General features: G+C 44.7%; 1 protein-coding gene across 1 annotated transcript; it reads left to right on the top strand.

Annotated features, from left to right (window-relative positions):
- The first annotated feature begins 1,206 nt into the window (after window positions 1-1,206).
- Window positions 1,207-19,315, top strand: SHCBP1 (SHC binding and spindle associated 1). The gene is made up of 13 exons (XM_065641124.1): window positions 1,207-1,321; window positions 3,801-3,971; window positions 4,521-4,636; window positions 6,336-6,544; window positions 7,653-7,745; window positions 10,295-10,528; window positions 10,629-10,797; window positions 12,016-12,136; window positions 15,869-16,000; window positions 16,844-16,962; window positions 17,713-17,799; window positions 18,134-18,275; window positions 19,019-19,315. The coding sequence occupies exons 1-13, from the start codon at window positions 1,207-1,209 to the stop codon at window positions 19,309-19,311; spliced, it is 2,001 nt and encodes a 666-aa protein (XP_065497196.1). The 3' UTR covers window positions 19,312-19,315.
- Window positions 19,316-22,830: the final 3,515 nt, after the last annotated feature.

Raw genomic sequence — 22,830 nt, 5'->3', positions numbered from 1 at the left:
GTGAAGCAGATTGTGAAGAGATGTCAAGACAGAACCGAGACATGGATGCTAAGACAGGTGAGACAAAATGTTGAAAGCACCAAGAAATTCAGAGGGAAAAAACCTGTGCTTTAAATTTTGATCGGGTGCCTTGTGTAGCAACCGGTCAGAGCTAAAAGCAAAGCATGTCCTCCCAAGGTGATGTGCATAAGTCCCACAGTGAATTACAGAATCACAGGATGCCAGGGGTTGGAAGGGACCTCGAAAGCTCATCCAGCCCAATCCCCCCGCCGGAGCAGGAACACCCAGATGAGGTTACACAGGAAGGTGTCCAGGCGGGTTGGAATGTCTGCAGAGAAGGAGACTCCACAACCTCCCTGGGCAGCCTGGGCCAGGCTCTGCCACCCTCACCGGGAAGAAGTTTCTTCTCATCTTTCAGTGGAACCTCCTGTGTTCCAGTTTGCACCCATTGCCCCTTGTCCTATCACTGTTTGTCACCCAGAAGAGCCTGGCTCCATCCTCCTGACACTCCCCCTTTCCATATTGATCCCCATGAACGAGTCACCCCTCAGTCTCCTCTTCTCCAGCTCAGAGCCCCAGCTCCTCAGCCTTTCCTCACACGGGAGATGCTCCACTCCCTTCAGCATCTTCGTGGCTGCGCTGGACTCTCTCCAGCAGTTCCCTGTCCTTCTGGAGCTGAGGGGCCCAGAACTGGACACAATATTCCAGATGCGGTCTCAAACGGTTTGCTTTTTTCCAGGAGCGGGGGCTTTTGTGTGGAACTTTACTTTCTTTGTTTCCCTGCGGCCTGGCCTGGCCGGTCCTTCTCTCTGCAAACAGCTCCCCGCAGGGACAGCGGCGCCCCTGCCAGCAGCCTCTGCTCGGAACAGCCTGCCCGTCCTCGCTGGCACTTGTGTGTTTTCTCTGACACGAACAGACCCAACGCCTCGGTAAGTTTTCAAGCGTTCCCTTGCGTTTCGGACGCCGCCCCGCTGCAGACGCAGACGCAGACGCAGACGCAGACGCAGACGCAGACGCAGACGCAGACGCAGACGCAGACGCAGACGCAGACGCAGACGCCGCCCCCGTCCCGCCGCGCAACGGCCCCGGCCCCGCCCGCCCCCCGCGGCCGTGCCGCAGCCAATCAGAGCGGCCGCTGGCGGTGACGTTGCGGAGGGTTCGGTGCCGGGAAGTTTGAAATCGGAGCGGGCGGAGCCGCGCGGGGCCATGGCCGAGCTGGGCAGCGCGGGGGCGGCGGCGGCGCCGCAGGGGGACGATCGGGCCCGGCTGCCGGCCCTCAGCAGCGCCGGCCCGCCGGAGCGCGCCCAGGAGGCGAAGCCAGGTAAGGGGCTCCCTGTCCCGGGCGGCCGCCCCGCGGGGAGGGAGGGTCAGGGCTACCTGCGGCCTGGCGCGCCCCGGCCCCGCCGCCCGCTTCCCCGCCCGCCTGCCCGGGAGGCGCTGAGGGGCCGGCGGGGCTGTGCCCGCGGGGCTGCGGCCGTCCCGCCTCGGACAGAAGAGCCGAGCCGCTGCTCGGCCGCCCTGACGGGGACACGCGTCTCGTACCGGCCCGGCCCGCGCGGGGGCCCGGGCCCGGAGCTCTCGGCTCGTCAGGAGCCTGCGGGGGAACGTCGGGATGTCTCTGGAAGTAAACAGTGGACTAAATATTTATTTTTCCTTTTGATCACGATCTGACGGCGTGCGCCTCAGGTGCCCCCGCAGGGATCACAACCGGCGCTCAGGACCGGGTGTTTGACACTGACAGGAACGGGCTTTCCCGAGTGACCCCGGGATGCGGTGCCCGAGCACCCAGTGACCAGCACCAGGTTACGCTGGAGCCGTGGTGTGATCTGTGATCAAACAGCCAGCTCGATTAATGGCTTGTTCTGGAGCGTATGTGGTGCTCTGGAATTCATAGTACGGCTTGTACACTGTGTTGCCCTGGTGAGGCCGCATCTGGAATATTGTGTCCAGTTCTGGGCCCCTCAGTCCCAGAAGGACAGGGAACTGCTGGAGAGAGTCCAGCGCAGCCACGAAGATGCTGAAGGGAGTGGAGCATCTCCCGTGTGAGGAAAGGCTGAGGGAGCTGGGGCTCTGGAGCTGGAGAAGAGGAGACTGAGGGGTGACTCGTTCATGGGGATCAATATGGAAAGGGGGAGTGTCAGGAGGATGGAGCCAGGCTCTTCTGGGTGACAACCAGCGATAGGACAAGGGGCAATGGGTGCAAACTGGAACACAGGAGGTTCCACTGAAAGATGAGAAGAAACTTCTTCATGGTGAGGGTGGCAGAGCCTGACCCAGGCTGCCCAGGGAGGTTGTGGAGTCTCCTTCTCTGCAGACATTCCAACCCGCCTGGACACCTTCTGTGTAACCTCATCTGGGTGTTCCTGCTCCGGCGGGGGGATTGCACTGGATGAGCTTTCGAGGTCCCTTCCAATCCCTGACATTCTGTGACTCTGTCAGATTTGCTGGATTTGATTATGGGTCTGTAGGAAAAAAACCCCACTATTTACAGTGTGCATGTAACAGAGCTACAGTTTTACAGGAATATTTTCAAATATTTCATCAGTCATACTTGATTAAAATCACCTTTTCATTTCCTTTCTGTACTTGTTATTACAGTGGTTCCGCTATGAAGAAAATTTGTATTGTCTAAGCACTTGTAATTGGTTCATACACTGGTGCTGATCTTTGTTTTGTTGTGAAGTTTGGCCCCAGACGTGTAAGAAATTGAACAAATTTGAGGTCAAAACTGTTAGCTTTCTTGTGTTAGGAATAGAATGTGGTTTTCGTTTTTTTAGTAAAGGTCTGACTTGAGTCTAACAAAAAATATGGAGGCCTAAGGACTGTTGAAGAATCAAGTTATGGACAATGAGAGTGTCTTCAGGTGTTAATGATGTTTTTTTAGGGGAAAAAAAAAAGAAAGAAAGAAATAAAAAGACCTGAATCATCACACTTGGTTTACTGCAGTTGTCTCTAATGTTTTCTGAACTTACGGATGATCAGGCCTGAGATACTGCAAGACCAGCAGCGTCTGAGCTCCCTGAGTTTGTAATGAGAACACAAGTGGAGGCACCTTTTCAAGGACTTCTAAAGGGCCCTTCAAAGTAAAGATTCAACCAATGTCTGTTTATGCAGGCTAAAAATTAAAAGGCTGTGTCCCTTCTGTCTAAATATGTTGCTTGGAATTTCCATGGAGACTTCAGGTGTGGGGACTTTGTTATTTGTTTATTAAAATACAAGAAGGATGTTTGTACAGAAGAACAAGACAAGACATAAGAGACAGAAAGGGCAACTGTCAAGATGCATCTTTGGTTGAGACTAGTACCTGCAGTTTGATCACACATCTTAGTTATATTTTGCTCTTCGCTCGGAGTAATGTTGTGTGTTATTTTGGATCAGTTGTGTGTGTTATCAGTTGATTTTACATACGTGGTTGAAAATCCCTTGGATTATTGCTTGATATCAGGTCTGGGTGATGCAGGCACCATAGTAACAAGCCATAATATGTATAGGAATGGGTAAAATATTACCTAAAGCATTTTAGATCTTACCTATAGAACAAAGTAAATTGCCATGTGAGTGCAGTTAAGGGCGAGTCGCAACAAAGAGGGAGATCCTCTTTGGGGACAGGGTTAATATTCTGAAGAGGAGCAAGTAACCAGGTTAGCTCTTCACCAAGGATAGTCGAAGTTGTCTTGTAGAAAGCAGGTTCATGATGGATCTTGGGCAGAATGGGAGTTCTTTGGGAACAGAGGAGTGAGTGGTGATTGCATTAAACTGACAGTCTGTGGGGTTTGCGTTGTTCCCGCTCCTCTCCCCAGGGCTGCTGCAGGAAGATGACGATTCCCGTAGTGATTACGGCAGTCGGGACAAACCAGGGACCACTTTGGGACGGGCTGTGCCAGATGGGAATGTGCTTTTCCCAGATATTTTCCACACTGATCACCTTTTGTTCTACGAGCGATTTAAAGCTTACCAGGATTACATCTTGGGTAAGTAATTTCTTAGCAGAAAAAGAACATGTAGTCAGGTTTCTTGTAGTGACTTTTTGAATTATCTGATTTAAATGGAGTCAATTCTGTGTTAAACTGTGAGATACTTCAGCTGCTCTAGCTGGTGGACCAGGAGGCAATGGTTTTAATATAAGTAAATAGAATCTGAATGTTTGAAAGGAAAAGGTGCTAATACCACATTCTGTGCCTTGTTTTAACTGATCTTGCTACAAGATTTTTTTCTGTGTAGTAAGGCTGTTTAATAAGGCACGGGTTAGCTGTTTAACAATGCTGGCACTGAAGCCTTCAGTATCTGGAAGGTTGAATACTGTATCTCTTGTTTTGGAGAAGCACAAACCAGATGACTCTTCAGCTCTCTGAGTACTGAGAGCCAGCAAAAATGCTGGCGGTTATGAGCAAAAGAGAATTAAGTCCAATGTTAGATGTGATAGAGGAACATTTCAACGGTGTTGACTTTCATTTTCTGACCATCTGGAGGACTTGACTTTCTTTTCTTGCATAAATGTACTGTCTTCAATTTCTTTTTAGCTGACTGCAGAGCTTCTGAGGTGAAAGAATTCACAACTGAGTACCTGGAGAAGGTCCTTGAACCATCGGGATGGCAGGCAGTCTGGCGCACTAATGTGTTTGAGGTCCTTGTCGAGGTAAACGGAATGTACTTGTTCAGGCATTTGTCTCAAATTTACATCACTTATGTCTGTAACAGACAGGTTGTTTATCTTTGAAGTTACAAGCTGGTAGAAGGTGGTAAAGTTTTCACATCTGATTGCCAGTGATGGCGGGAGCAATAGAAGTTTTCTTTCCAAGGGAGCCTTGTTCTGAACCAGTATGTCTTGTGTGCTGGTGTGTGTCCTTCACCTCGAACCGTTGGGCTGAAGCCTGTGATGCGACACTTGCATGAGAGGCACAATGGCTCCAAACCAGCTCGTTAGTGCTAACTCACATATTACAACTTTGGAAAGGCACGCACTAGGTAGACTTTCTAATTTTGGCTTTATTTAATTTGTCAACCTTGAGACTTGCCTACCTACCATTTAAAAATTCTGCAGGTGAATTTCATTTTCTCTGAGACACCCATAAAATGGTGTTGATAACAGAACTAGGTCTCTCGCTTTCAAGATATGTTGGTACTGTCAGCCTGTCATCTGTGCTCTTTTGGATTTTGAATCATTAGCAGGGTGTGAAATGTATGATTGTTGTGTTTGCCAGGCTGGTTCATCAGTGCTGGAACAAACATTTATACAGCATTTACTTATGCTTTCTGTGTGCCAGGGCGCTGCACAAGTGCTTGCCTTCGCTTGAGTTTCTCTAGAATTGGGAAAATGATTTTTCAACCAAAAGTGGCTTGTGTAACTTTACTTATGTGAAGGGTATGTGGCAAAAACATCTCACGGGCTAATTTCAGAGGCGGTCTCTCTGGAGTCTGGGTATTTTGGTGAAACAACAGTACTGAAATAAAAGCAAAGTCTTCAAAAGGCTCCTTGCCTGAAACGGGAAGGAGGAACATCCAGTCGGTGCAAGCGAGCAGGTAATGACCCAGAGCTGGCTGTTGTAATGTGCTGTTAGCAGATATCAGGCTCAGATTGTTTGTCAGTGCTCTTATCAGGAAAATTCTGCCTTCTAATCCCCCTTGGTATTGGCAGGAGCTCTTCCCCATTGCCTGCTCCTGTCACAGAGCTGCGGAGGATCGCTGGTTTGGGATACGCCTTTTCTGGGTCTCCCAATGTCTGACTCGCACATCTCTCTGCAAACCTTGGATGTTCAAACTTGGAGTTCAATTATGTGTTTGAAGAGGGCAAAACTTTGTGCCCCTTCAGCTTTTCAGCCCAATTAGTAACAAAAGGTTTTTCAGTGGCCCAGACTACCTCTTTGGATTGTGTCTTGTGGACACTTAGAAAAATGAGCCCCAAAGGAGTCCTCGAGGACTGAAATGTATTGATTTATTTGAGTCTGAGGATACTGCTTTTGCCTCTTTCTTAAAAAACAAAACAAAACCAACCAAACAAAAACCCAAACCAAGCAAACACAAAAAAACCCAGAAATACCACGCAAAACAAACAAACAAACAAATAACAAAACAGAGAACTAACTTACTGGCTTTGCATGAGTGTTATGAGGGATTTGAATGAAGTTTTGATTGTGGAAAAGACTCTACCTGTGGTTCCGAACAGCTCAGCTCCGGGGTTGTCACTGGAGCTGCCGAGGTGGCCTTTGCTGCGCTGTGCAACGCGTTGGTTTGCGTGGCTCAGCTGGCATTAGCCGTGTCTGTGTGCTGTGTTAGCCTTGCTCAGCGGCATCACAGCTCCTGCCTGGAGGAATCTTAAGCCCTTTTTGTTCCGACAGGTTGTGGATGTGGAGTACTCAGCTCTGAAAGCTGTTGTGCAGCTCAGCGAGCCTTTCCTCTGCGAGTCCCGGGTCAGCACCTTCACCTTGGAGTGCGTGCAGGAGCTCTTGGAGCTGAAGGAGCGTCAGGTTCCACTACAGGAGCTGTGGGTTGTGTATGATGACTCGGGAGAGTTTGATCAGACAGCACTCGCTGTAGAGCACGTCAGGTAAGAAAATGCTCAAGGTTTAATTTTTGTCTTGAGCAATTTCACTCTGGTAATATCCAATAATGCTGGGTCGTGCCCCAAGTTCTTGTGGTTGTGCTGGCAGCTCCACAAGCCAAGCTTTCCAAAAAAAATCTGATGACTGGTACTATGAGGAGACTGGTCACAAAGAAAACCTGTGGTGCCCGCTGCAGCTGCAGGTACTCGCATAATCATGAAGTACATTTAAAGGCAGTTTATTGTCTGCTTTCTGTGTCAAAAGGGGAGAAAAAAGTCTGTGTCACTTTCCCTCTCTTCTCCACCCCAGATTTCCTTGGGCTGCATCACGCAGCTGGCTGTAGTGCAGTGTGCCTTTCTCTTCTGTAACATTTTGGTGGATTTTTTTTTTTCCTTCTTTCGTCTCACTTTTTTTTTTTTTTCTGCATTTTGCCTCTTCCCCTAAATTTGTCTGTCTTCTTCAGGTGTCTGTTCACATCTTACTACTTCTGTTTTCTTTTATCATCTCTCAGTGTCTCTTTTCCACCTCTGTTGCTTTCATGTACTACATGCAGTTTGAGAGCTGTCTACCAATAGGCAGTGGTTCTGGATGAAAAAGCCAAAATAGAAAGAATGACCTTCACACCTAAAGAATGAGCCGTATTCACAAAGTGGGGGGTGTGGGAAGAAAAGAGAAGGCGACTCCTTCTGTTGAGCATTGCTCAGTAGTAGAGAGCTAAGCTTAAATGACGGAGGCGGAAAGGAAAGCTTAGCCAAAGGATGTCTGGTCAAAACCAAGCAACTGAAAAATCTCAGGGTCCTGAGAGGGTAAGTCATGTTTTCAGTCCAGCTTTTAGCTGTTCAGTCTCTTTTGGTGGAAGGCAGTAGGCCTCGGGCTATTATGATTTGTTGAACTTAGAAAAACAAAATAAAAGTCTTTATCAGTTAAACAGCAGACAAGAAAGTTTGCCTCTGTGTATATGAAATAGTTTACAGGATGGTAATGTGGAATTGGAGAAAGGGGATGCTTTGAGATGAATTCTTAAATGGATTACTTTCTTGTTTCCAGTGCTGTTGTTTCTACTGAGGTGAGTGTGGCCGTCTTTGTGTTTAAACACTTGCTTTGCTTCAAAAGGTTCTTCTACCGGTGCATCTGGAGGACCTGGGATGAGGAGGAGGAGGATGATTTTGATTACTTTGTGCGATGCGTTGAGCCTCGACTAAGATTGTAAGTGCAACACCTTTGGTATTATTAAGGTATAACCACAGGAAAGGGTTACATGAGAATAGTGACAAATAGATTTCAAAGAAAACCGTTCACTAGTAAATCAAAGCAAGCTTGTTCTAGCAGCATTCACTGTCCGCTGCTCAAAATTTTTTAGGGAAAGAGGGTGCAACTGAGGTTGCCACTTGATTTCTGAACCCTCAGTTTTTCCCTGTAATCCTTGGCCTTCCACCAGGTGGCACTGCAAATCCAGCTATATCTTCCTTCAACTCGCAGGTGTAGGAATTGTAATCCTAATTAAAGCTAGTGTGGGATGTTCTGATACCTCTGGGCACAGAAAAAGAACCAGAATGGAACTGAATGTAAACAGAAACGTGTGAAGTGGCCATGCTGAAGGAGGAATGTGTCTTTCTTTCCCTAGTGGGATTAGTCGGCATTAGGTTTTCTGAAGGTGGGTTTTTAGCACCATATGGAACTGAAGCAGCGCACACGGACACCATCTGGTTGTATTTTTGAGGACACTGGAAAACCAAAGCACACCATTAAACGCACCTGGAACAAATAACTGGAAAGCGATTTTTTTTACTGTAGGTTTTCCTCTGAGTTTTGACACAGTGTCTGTTCATTATGTCTTTCATGAGAGTTACTTTTCAATTCCTTTACTTATTATAACTTAGTATCACGCATATGTGGAAGTTTGTGTGTCATTCCATCCAAATCTGATACTGCTGTGATGCTGGGGAACTACAGCAGCGAATATTTATAACCCACCCTGAAAAGCTATTTAGGATATGGCATTACACGTGCTAGAATATAGCATACAGCATGTGCTTCACAAAGAAGATTAACATCGTTACCCAGACTGTAAAGGTGGCCGTGGGCCTCTCTTTCAAACAGAACCCAATGTGACGTTTGAGGACTCTGGTATGCCTGGATTTTTCTGAGATCATACAAGTGAGGAGGAAGTGTTACATATGGAAATGGTACATGTTTCTGAAGTGTTCATACTTGTATGCTCCAGCAAATGACTATTCTGCTATTGAATTTTTGGAGCCTTATGGAAACTTTATACGGAGTGGACCCAGAATGCAATGACATACTGTGGGTTAATGTTTTTATTATTTTTTTTAACACTGAGTGTGGCCTTACAGCCATTTTAGAGAGAATCCAAAATACTTAAGCAATGTCTTCAAGCAGAAGAGTGTTATCGTTTTTTATTCTTCCATACCATGCTTGATCCAAAGCCTGTCCTCCAAGCTGCACTGATGTTGGTGCTCTCCTCGGTTTTGATCTAAGCACGGATGTGTCAGCTCAGAAATAACATTTAATCTTCAGCGCATGGGAGCACATGATGCTGTTCGGGTCTCTGGTGTGCAGTGTTTTAATGAGCACAGACAGTATCTTTACACTGCACGTTAGGCTGTACTGGTCTTCAGAGGCAAGTAAAGTTGGATGAACTGTATAACTAAAGCTTGAAAAAACAAGTTAGTTTTATGCACTTTCATAGCAACCAGCTCTAAAATGTATAGTATGTGTTTCAGGGCCAGATTATGCGCAACCTTTAGTTTCCTTCAAATGTTTTATATTTCTATATTGCTATAAATCCTCCTGGCTGTTAATCACCCTGCATTGACTTACTCTGCTGTCTCTGATAACCCCATTGCCAAAGTTCTTTGTGTTTCTCTACACCGTGTTTATCAGAACTGCAGAAATACTGACTGCTCCGACCGCAGATTTTCTTGTTTTTGCAGCGCGCTCTAAGTGCAGCTTTTGAAAAACCTCTGACAGCTGAGGCAATGTCTTTGGCATTATTTCCTGTAGCCTTTTGAATAGAGCTATTTCTATTGTGTTCAATTGGTTCGCTCCAAAAACGGTGCGAGGTAGTGAAATCTTCTTTTGTTTGTATCATCAGTTGCTGTCCAGGTTTTTTGTAACGTTGATGGTTGGTTCTGCGTGGTTGATCCTGGAGTTCTTGGCACCATCCACCTGGCAGATGTTCTTATCTTTCTGACTTTGGCAATGCAACTTTGGGCTGGCGTTTTCTGGCTGGCAATTTGATTTGTAGAGGATTCTGTTGTGATGGTGCAAAATTTACAGTGTCTTTACATTTTTTGCTCTTCTTATTCATTCTGTGCTTTTGTCCGGGTGGCTGTTTAGATTGTTGCTAATATAAACTTCACATTACAGGATTTTTCTTCTATTTCAAAGATGATTTTCTCAGTTTTTCTAACAAATGCTTAAAAATAGTCTAATTTTCAACCTAATTACCTTCTAAATTCTTACTATTTTTTTATACCTGTGCTTATGCTTTTGTTTTAGAGTGCGTTTCTGGTAATTGTGTGTGATCTTTCAAGGTGGATGGGCAACCTTTCAGAAATCAATATATTTGTGTCTGCTCAGGTCTTTGCTACCTTCAAAAAAAAAAATTGAGCGGCATTGATATAGACTGCAGAGAACTTTGACTAAAGTACTCATGCAGAACTCCACAGGTCCTCTCTGATCTTTCAAAATTGTAAATGTGAAATATACTGACCCCGTGTTCCAAATCGCAGGCACTATGACATACTTGAACACCGGGTGCCTTCTGGGCTTGTAGCTGATTACCAGAACTTGTTGTCTCAATGCGAAGAGGTTTACAGGAAGTTTTTGAATGTGAGGAACAGCATCCCCAGCAGTGACGTGGACTCAGAAGTAGAAAATGTCTCCATGGTGGAAGGACTAAAATTGTATGAGGAAACACAGCACTTAAAGCAAAAGCTAAAAATAATTGAGAATCCTCTGCTGAGGTAGGTGGTGGGTTTGTGGAAGGAGGAGGGGGCCACATGAGAAACTGTACCTGGATGCTCTTTGCTGAAGAAAGAACTGATGGCTTTGCTCTTGTTGTAGGTATGTGTTTGGTTACCAAAAATACAGTGGTCTCCAAGCTAAAGGACTGAGACCAACAGGTACCAAGATCACTCATATTGTATCCTCAACTATGATGGTCAGTCTGCTGCAATCGTTGATAAGGGACAAACTTTGCCCTGAATCTTGTGGTGAAGAACTAGAAATACAGGTACAGAAATTCTGTTAATACTTCTTTTTTCTTTGAGGAACAATGTGGAAGACTAATTTATCATGTGCAAGGTCCTACATTTGCACAGTGTTATTTTTGTCAGTCAAAAAAAGCACTGTAATTTAAACAATAAGTGGTAAGAATAGACGATACAAATTTTTAATTCGTGTCTGACTACTCTATACAAGCAGTTTCCTTCCTGTGTGTAGGAAATCGAGATAAGCCTGTGATAATTCTATAATGAAACATGGCAAGGTGTAATACTTAGTTTTGAAATACCTGTGTCTTTTGATGGTACAGATAATGACCTAGATTTTGAAGGCATGTCATTCTGTTGTTTTAGCTCTGTGTTAGGAGATCTATTTATTTTAGAGCAGTTATGGTTAGTTTTAGTGAATTCAGACAGGGCTTACCACTTCAGTAGGTAAGAACAGTCTGGATTCTTTGGGCTCGAATTAAATTGCGGTATCCTAATCAAGTTCATGAATTACAGATGGACACAATAGAGCCACAGGGAAGGTTGTGGATTAATTTGAGGGCTATAAATCAGGTTTTCTGAGTGGCAATTGAAAAATGCTCTTCACTATGCTTACCCTGGAATTTGCTGAGAAGCAATAAATGTGGAATTTTTCTGTAGTGTTTGTTATCCTTCGATACAGAATCCTGCAGCAATATTTGTGAAGGATATCAGCCTGCCCTCTTTGGGCAAGAAAACGGACCATGTGGACCTCATATTTGCCACTGGTACCTGAACTGTGTTTTGGAGTGACTTGCACTAGTAGCAAAGGGTTACGTCAGTTTTGAGACCAGCTCAAATCGAGTGGCTCACTTGTTTGTGGCTTTTATTTTCTTTGTCTTCTGTCATCTATTTCTTCAGTAATTCACAGCAAATCTCTCCAGACACCATTCAAATGTTGGCCTGGAACCAAGGCCATATTGAGATTTGCTTTCTTGGTGCATGTGCTCTTCAATCTGTCTCTCTGCCCCAGTTTTCTCTTGGGGGAATGGACATGACCCAAACGTCAAAGGAATGTTTTAAAGCTGGTTTTGTCCAAGAGTGCTATGAATCTTCAATTCAAAGTAGAAATTGCGCCATTAAAAAGGATTTATTGTAAGCAAAAGCAGCAACATTTAACCGAAAAGCAAGCTTTAAGGGCATAAATGCATCCATTTTTCTAGCGTTTGCCAGGAGCTGACTATATTGTTTATCTTTTACAGTTCCACAATGATCCGCTGGCAGCTGTAAATGCCTGTTATGAAGGAGACACGGTCATCGTCTGTCCTGGGCATTATGTTGTGGATGGTGTGTTCTGCATTGCTGACTCAGTTGAACTAGAAGGTAGGAGGTTTGCTAGCGTAAAGGTCCTGAAAACAATGTTAACTGAACATCTTAAACTAGTTCTGCATAAGGATTTACTTTTTGTGAAGTTCAGCTGGAGCGTTGGCTTTACGAGCAGAAACAGGAACATTTGAAGAAAAAAGCAATGTCTAATGCAGGATGGAGGAAGCTGTTTCATTAGCCGTAGTTACTTCTGAAAATAAACTGCAAATTTTGCTGATTAATAGCGAATTCATCCTTTCCTCATATTTGTCTGGATAAATCCTGGATAAATCCTGAGGATTCAACAGAAACATGAGGGACTTGATTATTTTTTTAATCTAGGAAGCACAAAAGTCATTCTGAGAGGCTTCAGTTTCTAGACCCGGTAGCTTAAGAGCACTTGAGAGTTGTCCTGTTCTTCTCTGCATGTCTTACAGAATCACAGAATATTAGGGACTGGAAGGGACCTCAAAAGCTCATCCAGCGCAATCCCCCCGCCGGAGCAGGAACACCCAGATGAGGTTACACGGGAAGGTGTCCAGGCGGGTTGGAATGTCTGCAGAGAAGGAGACTCCACAACCTCCCTGGGCAGCCTGGGCCAGGCTCGGGCACCCTCACCGGGAAGAAGTTTCTTCTCATCTTTCAGTGGAACCTCCTGTGTTCCAGTTTGCACCCATTGCCCCTTGTCCTATCACTGGTTGTCACCCAGAAGAGCCTGGCTCCATCCTCCTGACACTCCCCCTTTCCATATTGATCCCCATGAATGAGTCACCCCTCAGTCTCCTCTTCTCCAGCTCCAGAGCCCCAGCTCCCTCAGCTTTTCCTCACACGGGAGATGCTCCACTCCCTCCAGCATCTTCGTGGCTGCGCTGGACTCTCTCCAGCAGTTCCCTGTCCTTCTGGAACTGAGGGGCCCAGCACTGGACACAATATTCCAGATGCGGCCTTGCCAGGGCAGAGCAGAGGGGCAGGAGAACCTCTCTGACCTACTGACCACCCCCCTTCTAATCCTCCCCAGGTCCCATTGGCCTTCCTGGCCACAAGGGCCCACTGCTGGCTCATGGTCATCCTGCTGTCCCCAGGACCCCCAGGTCCCTTTCCCCTGCACTGCTCTCCAACAGCTTGTTTCCCAACTTATACTGGACCCTGGGCTTGTTCCTGCCCAGATGCAAGACTCTACACTTGCCCTTGTTATATTTCATTAAATTTTTCCCTGTCTTAATCTGCTTCAGAGGTGCCCTCTGAGCCTCCCTGCTGGTGCAGCACTGGTGAATACAGAGGGAAAGAGCCAAGTGCTATTAGAACTTAATTTATGGCACCTGTTAGGTGCCAGCAGTGTGGAGGAGCTGCCAGTGGAAATCTCTATGTGAAATGTGTTGGTAGCAGATGGAGTTGTTGATTTAACATCTGTATCTATTCTGTAGAAACAGACACACCATATGTGATTCCTTTTTTTTTTTTTTCAAATTATTTGTTTGAAGTACTTCTGCCTTATTTAGGATATGTTGTTCTCTCTTCTTCCCAGTTCCCAATTTCTCAGTGTAATTCCTCTGCTGCAGTGGAGTAGTCTGTGTATCACCAGAGCTTGTGCAACTGTTCAGATGCTTATTTAGCTGCAATTTTTGTCTTGTCAAAACTTCTTAATGAGAAGAAGGCTGGGAGTTTAATTTCTTGCTGTTCTGGATTTTGTTTTTCTTGTCCTTGTTTTATGAGAGTCACTTTCTTTCTCATCCTTCTCATGTATGTTTGATTTATATAGATATGCATGCTGATAGACAATGCACCTGCTGGAGAAAGGATAAATTCATAACAAAGTGCTTTATTTATCTGCAAGAATCCATTGTTCTAAAACTGCGTGGGGTGGTATTTATGACAATTGCTTTTCTAGCTTTGAGGAAACAGTAATATAAATAGCACACCTATTAAAGGATGAGCTACTCTATTTTAAAGAACAAGGCATATAAATATGTATCTTTAGTACAAAGCACTCTCTGAATAATGAATGTGTCAGGGTATTCATTCTTATATGGACTCCTGTTAGAGAAGTTTTTACAGCAACAGTAGCAGCCAAAAACTTTTGAAGTAGGAGCATCACAGAACACTTTGCTGGCACTAATCTGAGCTGTTTTGGTGGCTTTCTTGGCATGAAGGGATGACTCATCAAACATACGATGTCATTTTGTGTAGTAGAGCTTTTATTTTTTACCAGCCTCTGTGGAAGTCAGTACTAAGGTCGAAAGTACAAGGATTAGTAAATCAGGGGTAAATAAAAGCTTATAAGAACTATGTATGGTTAAAGCTGTAGCAGCTGCAGGAAATCATGGTAAAGATAACTTTGACACTTGACAAAAATGTGTAGCAAAGGCACCTGCGAACTTCCCTTCTGCTTGTAGAGCAGCTGTTGAAGCTGACAGGAGCCTATAGCATCAGCATGTCTGCAGCAGTCTGTGACTGGTGTCAAAGGCTGGCAATGGCCCGTAGCTCCGGGCGGTCCCTGTGAGCACCGCGTGTACTGAGCACCACCCGACAGCAGGTGAATCTTTCCTTCTGTATTTCTTGTCTTGTCACCAGCTTCCTTCTCACTGCCAGAGCTGCTGCCTCGGCGGCGAAGTGTCAAGCAAGCGAACGGCGTGGTTACCAAACCGGCAGGGGTCTGTAGGACGACTGTTCCTAAAACTCTTGTCTTGGATAATAACCTCTTTCCATAGTGGTGTGAAGTTAAACCAGATCTGCCATTTGCTGTCCTGTTGTGCTCTCTTTTCATGTATGGGAAGTAAAACTGCCCTGTGCCACCTCCTCCCCAGGGATGGCCATAAATCTATAGTGGGAAAAGGTTTCTAGACAGTACAGTGTGTTGAAGTATCCATAACTTAACTTTGCATTAGATATGCTGTCTCTAAAGCTTTCTCCCAACTCTTGTTCAAAAGCTTTTTCTTTTTTTAACCTTTCTATTTGTACATCACAGGATGAATTTATGTACTTAGTTAAAAGCTAGCATCCTGCTCAGGCACTTCTTATCTCTGTGTGTGCTTTCAGAAAATGATAGGACTCATGCTGCTTTAATAGATGTTGCCGTATTGCTTTCCTTATCACAATTACTGTCAGTGACAAGCAATAAAAGCTTTACATGTATATAAATTTCCCTCTAAGTGGTTCAGTGGTGACAACTGGGGATGGATTAGTAAATTGCTGTTGGCATGTGCTTGTGAAAGTTTCTTCTTAATCTGAAATAATCTGGAAGCCTGTGTAACACAGGAACACTAGATTTTGACCCAAGTTTCATTTAAATGGGGAAGTTGAGTGAAGCTGTTACTAATATCAAATGCTTTGCAACTTGTGTTGTGGTGGCAAGTGCTTTGCCCTGTGCCCTTTGGAAGGTCTGATGAACTCCTTCGAAATCAGACTGCAGGTGCCTGTGTGTCCTTGGTTCTGGTTTCACTTTTGAGAGTGAGAACTTTGCCCTTGGCAGATGTGAGCTCAGTTACCATTTTGTTCAACTGTCTAAAATAACTTTGCAGTTTATTGTGTGTCGTTTAAGTGAGGTAACTTTTTGAGTTTGCTTGTGAGTGCCTGTGCCTTGGTACAGGTGGTATGTGAGGTGCAGCCTGGCCACTGGGTGGAAAATCCTCTTCAGGATATGAGACCTTAAGTTTGAAACCTCTGTATTTAATTTACATGTCTGTTATGCATTGAGCACCTGACTGTTACCTGTTATCCATCAAACCTGCATCTTTCATCTCTGCTTTTAAGGCTATGGCTTGCCAGATGATATCGTGATAGAAAAACAAGGGAAAGGAGACAACTTTGTTGACTGTACAGGAGCCAATATAAGGATCTCGGGGTTAAAGTTAGTGCAACATGATGCTGTGGAGGGAATTTTAAGTAAGTATAAAAGCATCTTGACCTTTTTGTGAATCTTTTGTAATTTACTGTTAGAATTAAAGCTGGGAACCAGTCTTGGAGTTTACTAGTTTTAACAAAATATTGTAGAGAGCAATCCTACAGGTATAAATATCAAGGCTCCCCCCCTTTTTTTTTTTTTTAACTTGCTCATAATGCGGACATCAAAATAACTTCTAGTCTTCGTACTTACAAGCTATTGGGGCTCTTGTGTTTTATTCTTATACTTGAATAATATCATTTGACTTAATCAGTTTTCTGCTGCTAAGGCAACCTGACTCTGCTCCACAGCCTACATCAGGCTACCTGGGAAAGGAAATAATTCCCCTTTCCAGAAAAACCCCTCCTGTGGCAATATTGAGCTGTAGCTGAACCCAATCAGCTGTCCCTGAGGAGTGGCAGGGCTGTAGAAGTGGCGTAGAACTTTGTTTGCTGACTGCACGTTCAAACTGAGGCTCCAAGAATCCCAAGTTCTGTCCAATGAGTTTATTTGCCGTGGCCTTCTGCTTTTGCAGAAGGTCCTAATTAATACTTTGCCTCAACAGACATTTGTTTTTAAACGTGTTAAAAAGTTTATTGACACCTGTATGCATGTATTTAGTGTCCTGTTAATTCAAGTCTATGGCTCCCTTGCAGCACTGTTCCTGCTTATACTACAAAATAGCATGAGTTCAAACCATGCATGGGCACATCAATAAAATTAACCTGAAGTGGATAAAATAAAACAGTAATTTTATCACACTGCAAAAATGCTACAAGTCTGTAGGAGGGGTTTGCCTTTGCATAACTGATTCATTTAACAGTATTTCTTTTGTGTGTCTGTAGATGTCCATCATGGGAAAACCACTCTGGAGAATTGTGTGTTACAGTGTGAAACTACAGGTGTAACAGTACGAACATCAGCTGAGCTGTTAATGAAAAACTCAGATCTGTATGGTGCCAAGGTACAAACAAATTCTTAACTCTGGCTTATTTCCTAAATCAAAATAAAGGTTTTTGATTGGAAATAATGTAGTCAGTAATAGGGGGCCTTCTGTCGCTCTTAAGAGAACCTTCACAAATTCATTTTGGACAGCTATGTGTTGTTAAGAGATTGGTCCTGGGGTCTTGTACCCTCCAATAGTATCTAGTGAAGTGTCTTGTGCCGATTTGTGTGTGATGATACAAAAATGATGCAGTAACAGGGGACATCTGTGAAATAATCTTTGCTGCATTGCTGGACTATTTCATGTCCTGCAATACTTTTAAAGTGATTTTCTGGGTTTTTTTCTGCCCATAAATAGTTTTCTCATTAAACTCTGAATTTGTTCTGCAAATGAAATGCCCTTTTTGAACACCTTGTCCGTTGATTCCTACAGAAGGGTGATAAAATTGAACTCTGGTTAGGATGTCTCGAAGAACAATGGGGCTCTGAGTGTTGAGGTGGATGACTAAAGAACAAGAAAGTAATACCAGGCTGTGCAGTTACTCTTCACCAGAGCTTTTATGGACTGGTGGCAATTGTATTATCTATGGGGCCTCAACCTTGAATATTGCTGGTGAAGCTGGTTAACAAAGTTGTGAAGCTGGGGTGGTAACACAACTTTGCATTGCGTGAACTGGTAGATGAACACAAAGATCTGCAACGGAGTCAGCAGGTTATACTGGAAATGTGCCCGGACTATTTGTGAATTGCTATCAATTTTATCTTGCAGGGTGCTGGCGTGGAAATATATCCAGGTAGTACGTGCACCCTGTTAGACAACGGCATACACCACTGCAAGGAGGGAATACTTATAAAGGTCAGTTCGAGGCAGAATATACTTGTTTTTCAAAAGCTTATAGCTGCTAGAATTCAAATAATTTGCATTTAGGCTGGCAGCCTAACCTTGCAGCCCTATGGTAGAACCCTTCTATGTTACATATTATGATAAAGGTACTTATTTGCCTTTGGTTGGTCCAATATGTTTGTTTTATTTCTTATCTGCCAGAAAGAAAATGTCTTTTGCAATGTTACTTGCACAGGCAAACAACAAAGTTCTAGCCAACACACAGGACTGATTCTACCTAAAAGTGGAATATTTTGCATCCCTTTAGCTGGATATAACGTGTTGAATTTCCATTTCTTTGCTGTAGAACTTTTTAGATGAACATTATGACATCCCCAAGATAACCATGGTGAATAATATGATCCATAATAATGAAGGATACGGTGTGGTCCTGGTTAGATCAACAGTACCCTCTGATGTAAAGGATGCTCCAGCAGAGAGAACAAAAGGTATTTTTCTCTTCTTAGAAGAAACTCCTAAAACTAGCATACTCAGGGTTTTGGATTGCATAATTCATAACCAAGCCTTTTCATTTTTTTCATAATATCTAGATTGATTTAGCTGAAATAAATCTTCATAGCTCTGAGAACAATGGAATTTCCTAAAGGATGAACTTGCTGCAGAGAAATCCTGCGAATGTCTGTGCTCCGTGGTGTGTGTGCACTTGTGTTGTAAAGTCCTTACGTTGCTGATCTGTGCTCCCTACTAAGTGAAGCCTGTGTGGCCGATGTCCTCCTTGGGTCATACAGAAACAAGAGAGAGAAAAAGCAGAGAGAAAGCGAATGTGGTTTGTCTTACAGCTTGTCTGGTTCATGATCATTCTCTGCGCATTTTTTGTTCTGTGCATTAGAGCTGCCAGCGCAGAATTTTTTCTCTGCTGTAAATGAAATGTGACATCTGTATTTCTCATATTACGTCTTATGCAGGAAGAACTGTCACTAAGTGCAATGTGTAAACCCACTGTAATTTTCTCTCATATCTCTGTCACTTGGCAACTTGAAGTCATCTCAAGAAGAAACATTTTCCTTATGCACTATTTGGAATATGTGACTGTCACTAAATAGTCTTCCAAAAAGTGAGTGGGATGAGGTGCAAGTGCTAAGACTGAACAAAATTTAATTTTGGGAGTTTTAAATTAATTTGGATGCTTTGCATGATTGCTGATGACATTCTTAACTGTTTCCTGCCTTAGGGAGTCTGCAGCCCATGCAGCCACACGATGGGACAGCCCAGTGCTCTGGAACCGAGGAGCTGGACCTTTGGGAGCAAGCTGAGGTTTCTGAACAAACTGAAGGCAACTATGAAATTGCAAGTGAAATCGGGGCTACTTCTGCAAAGAAGAGCCAGATGCACAAGAAAAGACTGAGTGAACTGGGAATCACAGAAGCTGATGACGACTTAATGTCACAGGAAATGTTTGTTTCTATTGTGGGCAATCAGTTCAAATGGAATGGGAAAGGAAGTTTTGGTACCTTTCTTTTCTGACCATCCTGACTCCTAGTGGCATCGCAATAAGAGATTTGCACAAGCTATTATTATAATCATTGCAAGGAGTTGACCTGTTCCATTAGCCTTCCATAATGTTACTAAAATGTGACAAATATTTATTAATAGTATGTATACATATTGCATGTGGAAACTTGGCTTCCTTGCTGCAAGTATGGATAACATGGTAGAAAACAGAACCCTGGCGTGGAGACTGTGCATGTGTTCTGCTAATCTGTGTGCTGCTGCTTTGCTAGCTCTTTGTTTTGTTTTTTAGAGTATTTAACTTCTCATTGTAAAAGAAAAAAAAAATCTTCAGAGAAAGAAAATATAGATAGGGTTCATCATAAAAGAGTGGACAACGAATGTGCAGCAATTAGTTGTACCTCTTCCTCCATATTTTTTAAAGTGTTATTAGTCTGCAGCCGACCCCTGTAAGAGATCGACATACTTTTAAATTTTTTGCATTGAACGGAAGCGAGTGAAATGCTGTTCCTTAGGAAGGTAGTGGTTGGCTGCCATGTTTCATACTTGAAAGATTTCTAGAAAATGGCATTTGGGAAGGCTGCATCATTTAGTGTTCTGTGTCTGTCTGTCTGTGCCCAGCTGTTCACTTCCAACAGCTGCCTGTGCACCTTTCCCTTCGGGAGGACGACATCTAACTAAGCTCCTTTAATCTGAATAAAGAGAAATTAAAATAGATGTCTCTGTCAATTAGTGGTATTCATACTATACCTTCCAGTGCATTATTCTAATTTTTTAAAAACTGTGTGTGACTTGTAGCGGCTGAGGTTTTGGAAATGAAGGGAAAATCTGAAAAATTACTTTCTACTGCAGTCTTACCAGCCCATGGCTGTGGAATGTTCAGTAAAACAAAAGCACTTCAGTGGGTCATTGCACATTGTTTGTTTTTACTTGAGGGAGAAATGGGAAGGACTCTTCCTTCTCAGTGCCTGGTTTTTAATTACAAATCTAGATGCCTTCTTCAAACTTGTGTCCTGTCTTCAAGAGCTGTAGGTCATTTTTTGAACTTGTGTGTGAAATGTACATAGGAAAACACTAATTCTGAAGTGATTCAGGATGTCCCGTGAAACCGAATCAAGGATGTTGTTAAGGGAAAAGGATGGTGCCAGCAAATGGACTCTCGAATAGTTTCTGCAAGCAGTGTAGCAGGCGGATGCCTTCACTAGAAATGAGTGTGTTACCCAGGAGTGGATGTGAATAGTCTGATCCAGATTTTTCACTCTAGCTGGTCTTAAATTGACAATCAAAATTCACTTCAGCACATGATTTGTTTTAGTGTGAGCAGCTGATAGAAAGGAAAGGGGAAAGGTGTCATTTACCAGCACTTGTTTTCCATTGTGTGGCTTTCCTCGCCCACTGATGCTGGGTTTGTTCTGCTCTGGACACCTCACGTCAGGACTCAATGCTGCATGTGGATGCACATCAATGTCACTGCAGCAGCTCAACGTGCACAAACCCAGAGACGTTTGCCACACAGTGACTTTAAAGAAACGCTGGAGTCATGGGAAAGCCTAATGCTAAGACTGGCGTTAGTTTAGTATCTGAAGCTGCTCAGCGGGTCCCACACTGTCTTTTGTGCTTTGATGTTATGCCTTTATTTCCTGAGTGTAATCCTTATTAAAGGACTGGGGCTGAAACTGAACTTTGTGGTTTTCATCTTTTCAAAACCGTAGCTCTGACTGAGCTGCCATTGTGATTTGTAGGTAGCGTTTCTTTCCCTTGCACTTCATTTTAAGCCTGGCTTATTTCTTGACAGCTTCTTCTGACTCTTTTTTTTTAAAATGCAGCTTGGCATTGATGAAGATGCCAATAAAAATGCAACTCTTCTGCTTTCGATACCAGCACAGTTGTGCATGTTCCTGTGCCAGATGCCTTCTGCCAGCGCTGTTGTGTCTCCACTCAGCACGGGGGTGTGAGCTGTGACTCCGGCTGCCACGGCCCTGCAGGAGCTTCCCCTGGAGCTGTTTCTGGACCCAGGAGCTGCACACGAGGAAGCTGACGAGCCCTTTAATGATGCAGCTTCTCTCTGCAGCGACGGTCGCCACACCAGCAGCCACCAGCGTTCAGGTGTTCCCCTGGTTCCAGGGGGACTCTGGCAGTGCTGGCAGCCCAGGGAGCGCGGGGCTGTGCCGGTCCATGGCACCGATCGCTGCCAATACCTGATGGGGACTCGGCTGCTGAGCAAACACCTCGGGTCCCTCACAGCCTGTGGGGAACAGAGACATGGGGGGCAGTTCTTAGCACATTTAGCTGCCTTAGGATTTTTAACAGTCTGAGCTCCCCAAACTGCACAGACCCCTTCCCCAAAGGCAAATCTTCTTTTTGACTGCCCGAGGTTCTGCAGGGAGCCCTGTGACTGCTCTGCCCACAGGGCACTGCCCTAGCAGACAGAAAACCCAGCAACAAGGCCAAAAATCTTTGTAGGACATCAAAGCAAGTGTCAGCACAGGAGGCTGCAGTGACGATAAATGGCCCCTGGCCCAGCCCTTGACATCCATGGCCAGATTTAATTCTATCAGGGCTTTATCTTTCCTAACCTGATCCATGGCTGCTCAGACAATTTCATGTCAGGCTACCTGTCTTTGCTTCCACCTCTGCAGGCTCCCTTTTTGTGTCTGAGTTTGTCCAGGAGCTCCTTGTTCCTCTATGCAGCCTCCTGGCATTTTTGCCTGACTTCTTCTCTGTTGGGATGCATTGCTCCTGAGCTTGGAGGGGCTGATTCTTGAATATTACCCAGGTTTCTTGGGCCACTCTTTCCTCCAGGGCTGTATCCTATGGTACTCTACCAAGCGGATCCCTGAAGAGGCTGAAGTCCAGGGTAGTGATCTTGCTGTGCACTCTTCTCATGGCCCTAGGGAGCCTGAACTCCACCATGTTACAGTCTCTGCAGCCAAGGCTGCCCTTGAGCTTCACATTCCCCACCAGCCCCTCCTTGGTGGTGAGAACAAGGTTCAGCATAGCACCTCTCCTCGTTGGCTTTTCTGTCACTTGGAGAAGGAAGTTACCATCAGCACATTCCAGGAACCTCCTGGATTGCTTATACCCTGCTCTGTTGTCCCTCCAACAGATATTGGGGTGCCTGAAGTCCCCCAAGAGGACCAGGGCTTGTGAATGTGAGGCTGCTCCTATCTGTCTATAGAGGGCCTCATCCGTTTGGTCTTCCTGGTCAGGTGGCTTGTAGCAGACCCCCCACTACAATGTCGTCTGTCCCTGCCCTCCCTTGAAATCCTGACACAAGCTCTTCAAAGAGCTGCCCGCCCTGCGCGCCCTCCCACGTGAACTGCCACCGGCTAGATGGCTCACGGACTCCTTAAGAAATCACTGAGATGCACACAGGATGAGATTTGTGGAAAATTGTCCATCCAGAAAGTTAGCGTACCTAAAAAAACCTTGCCACCCTGCTTTCCAGAGGGATCTGGGCAGATTGGAGAACTGGGCAATCACCAACGGCATGAACTTCAACAAGAGCAAGTGACGGATTTTGCACCTGGGACA

This window comes from Caloenas nicobarica, chromosome 9 (assembly GCF_036013445.1).
Source record: "Caloenas nicobarica isolate bCalNic1 chromosome 9, bCalNic1.hap1, whole genome shotgun sequence".
Lineage (NCBI taxonomy): Eukaryota > Metazoa > Chordata > Aves > Columbiformes > Columbidae > Caloenas > Caloenas nicobarica.
Note: the sequence above shows the minus strand (reverse complement) of the source record. Positions and strands in the feature narration are given on the sequence as shown.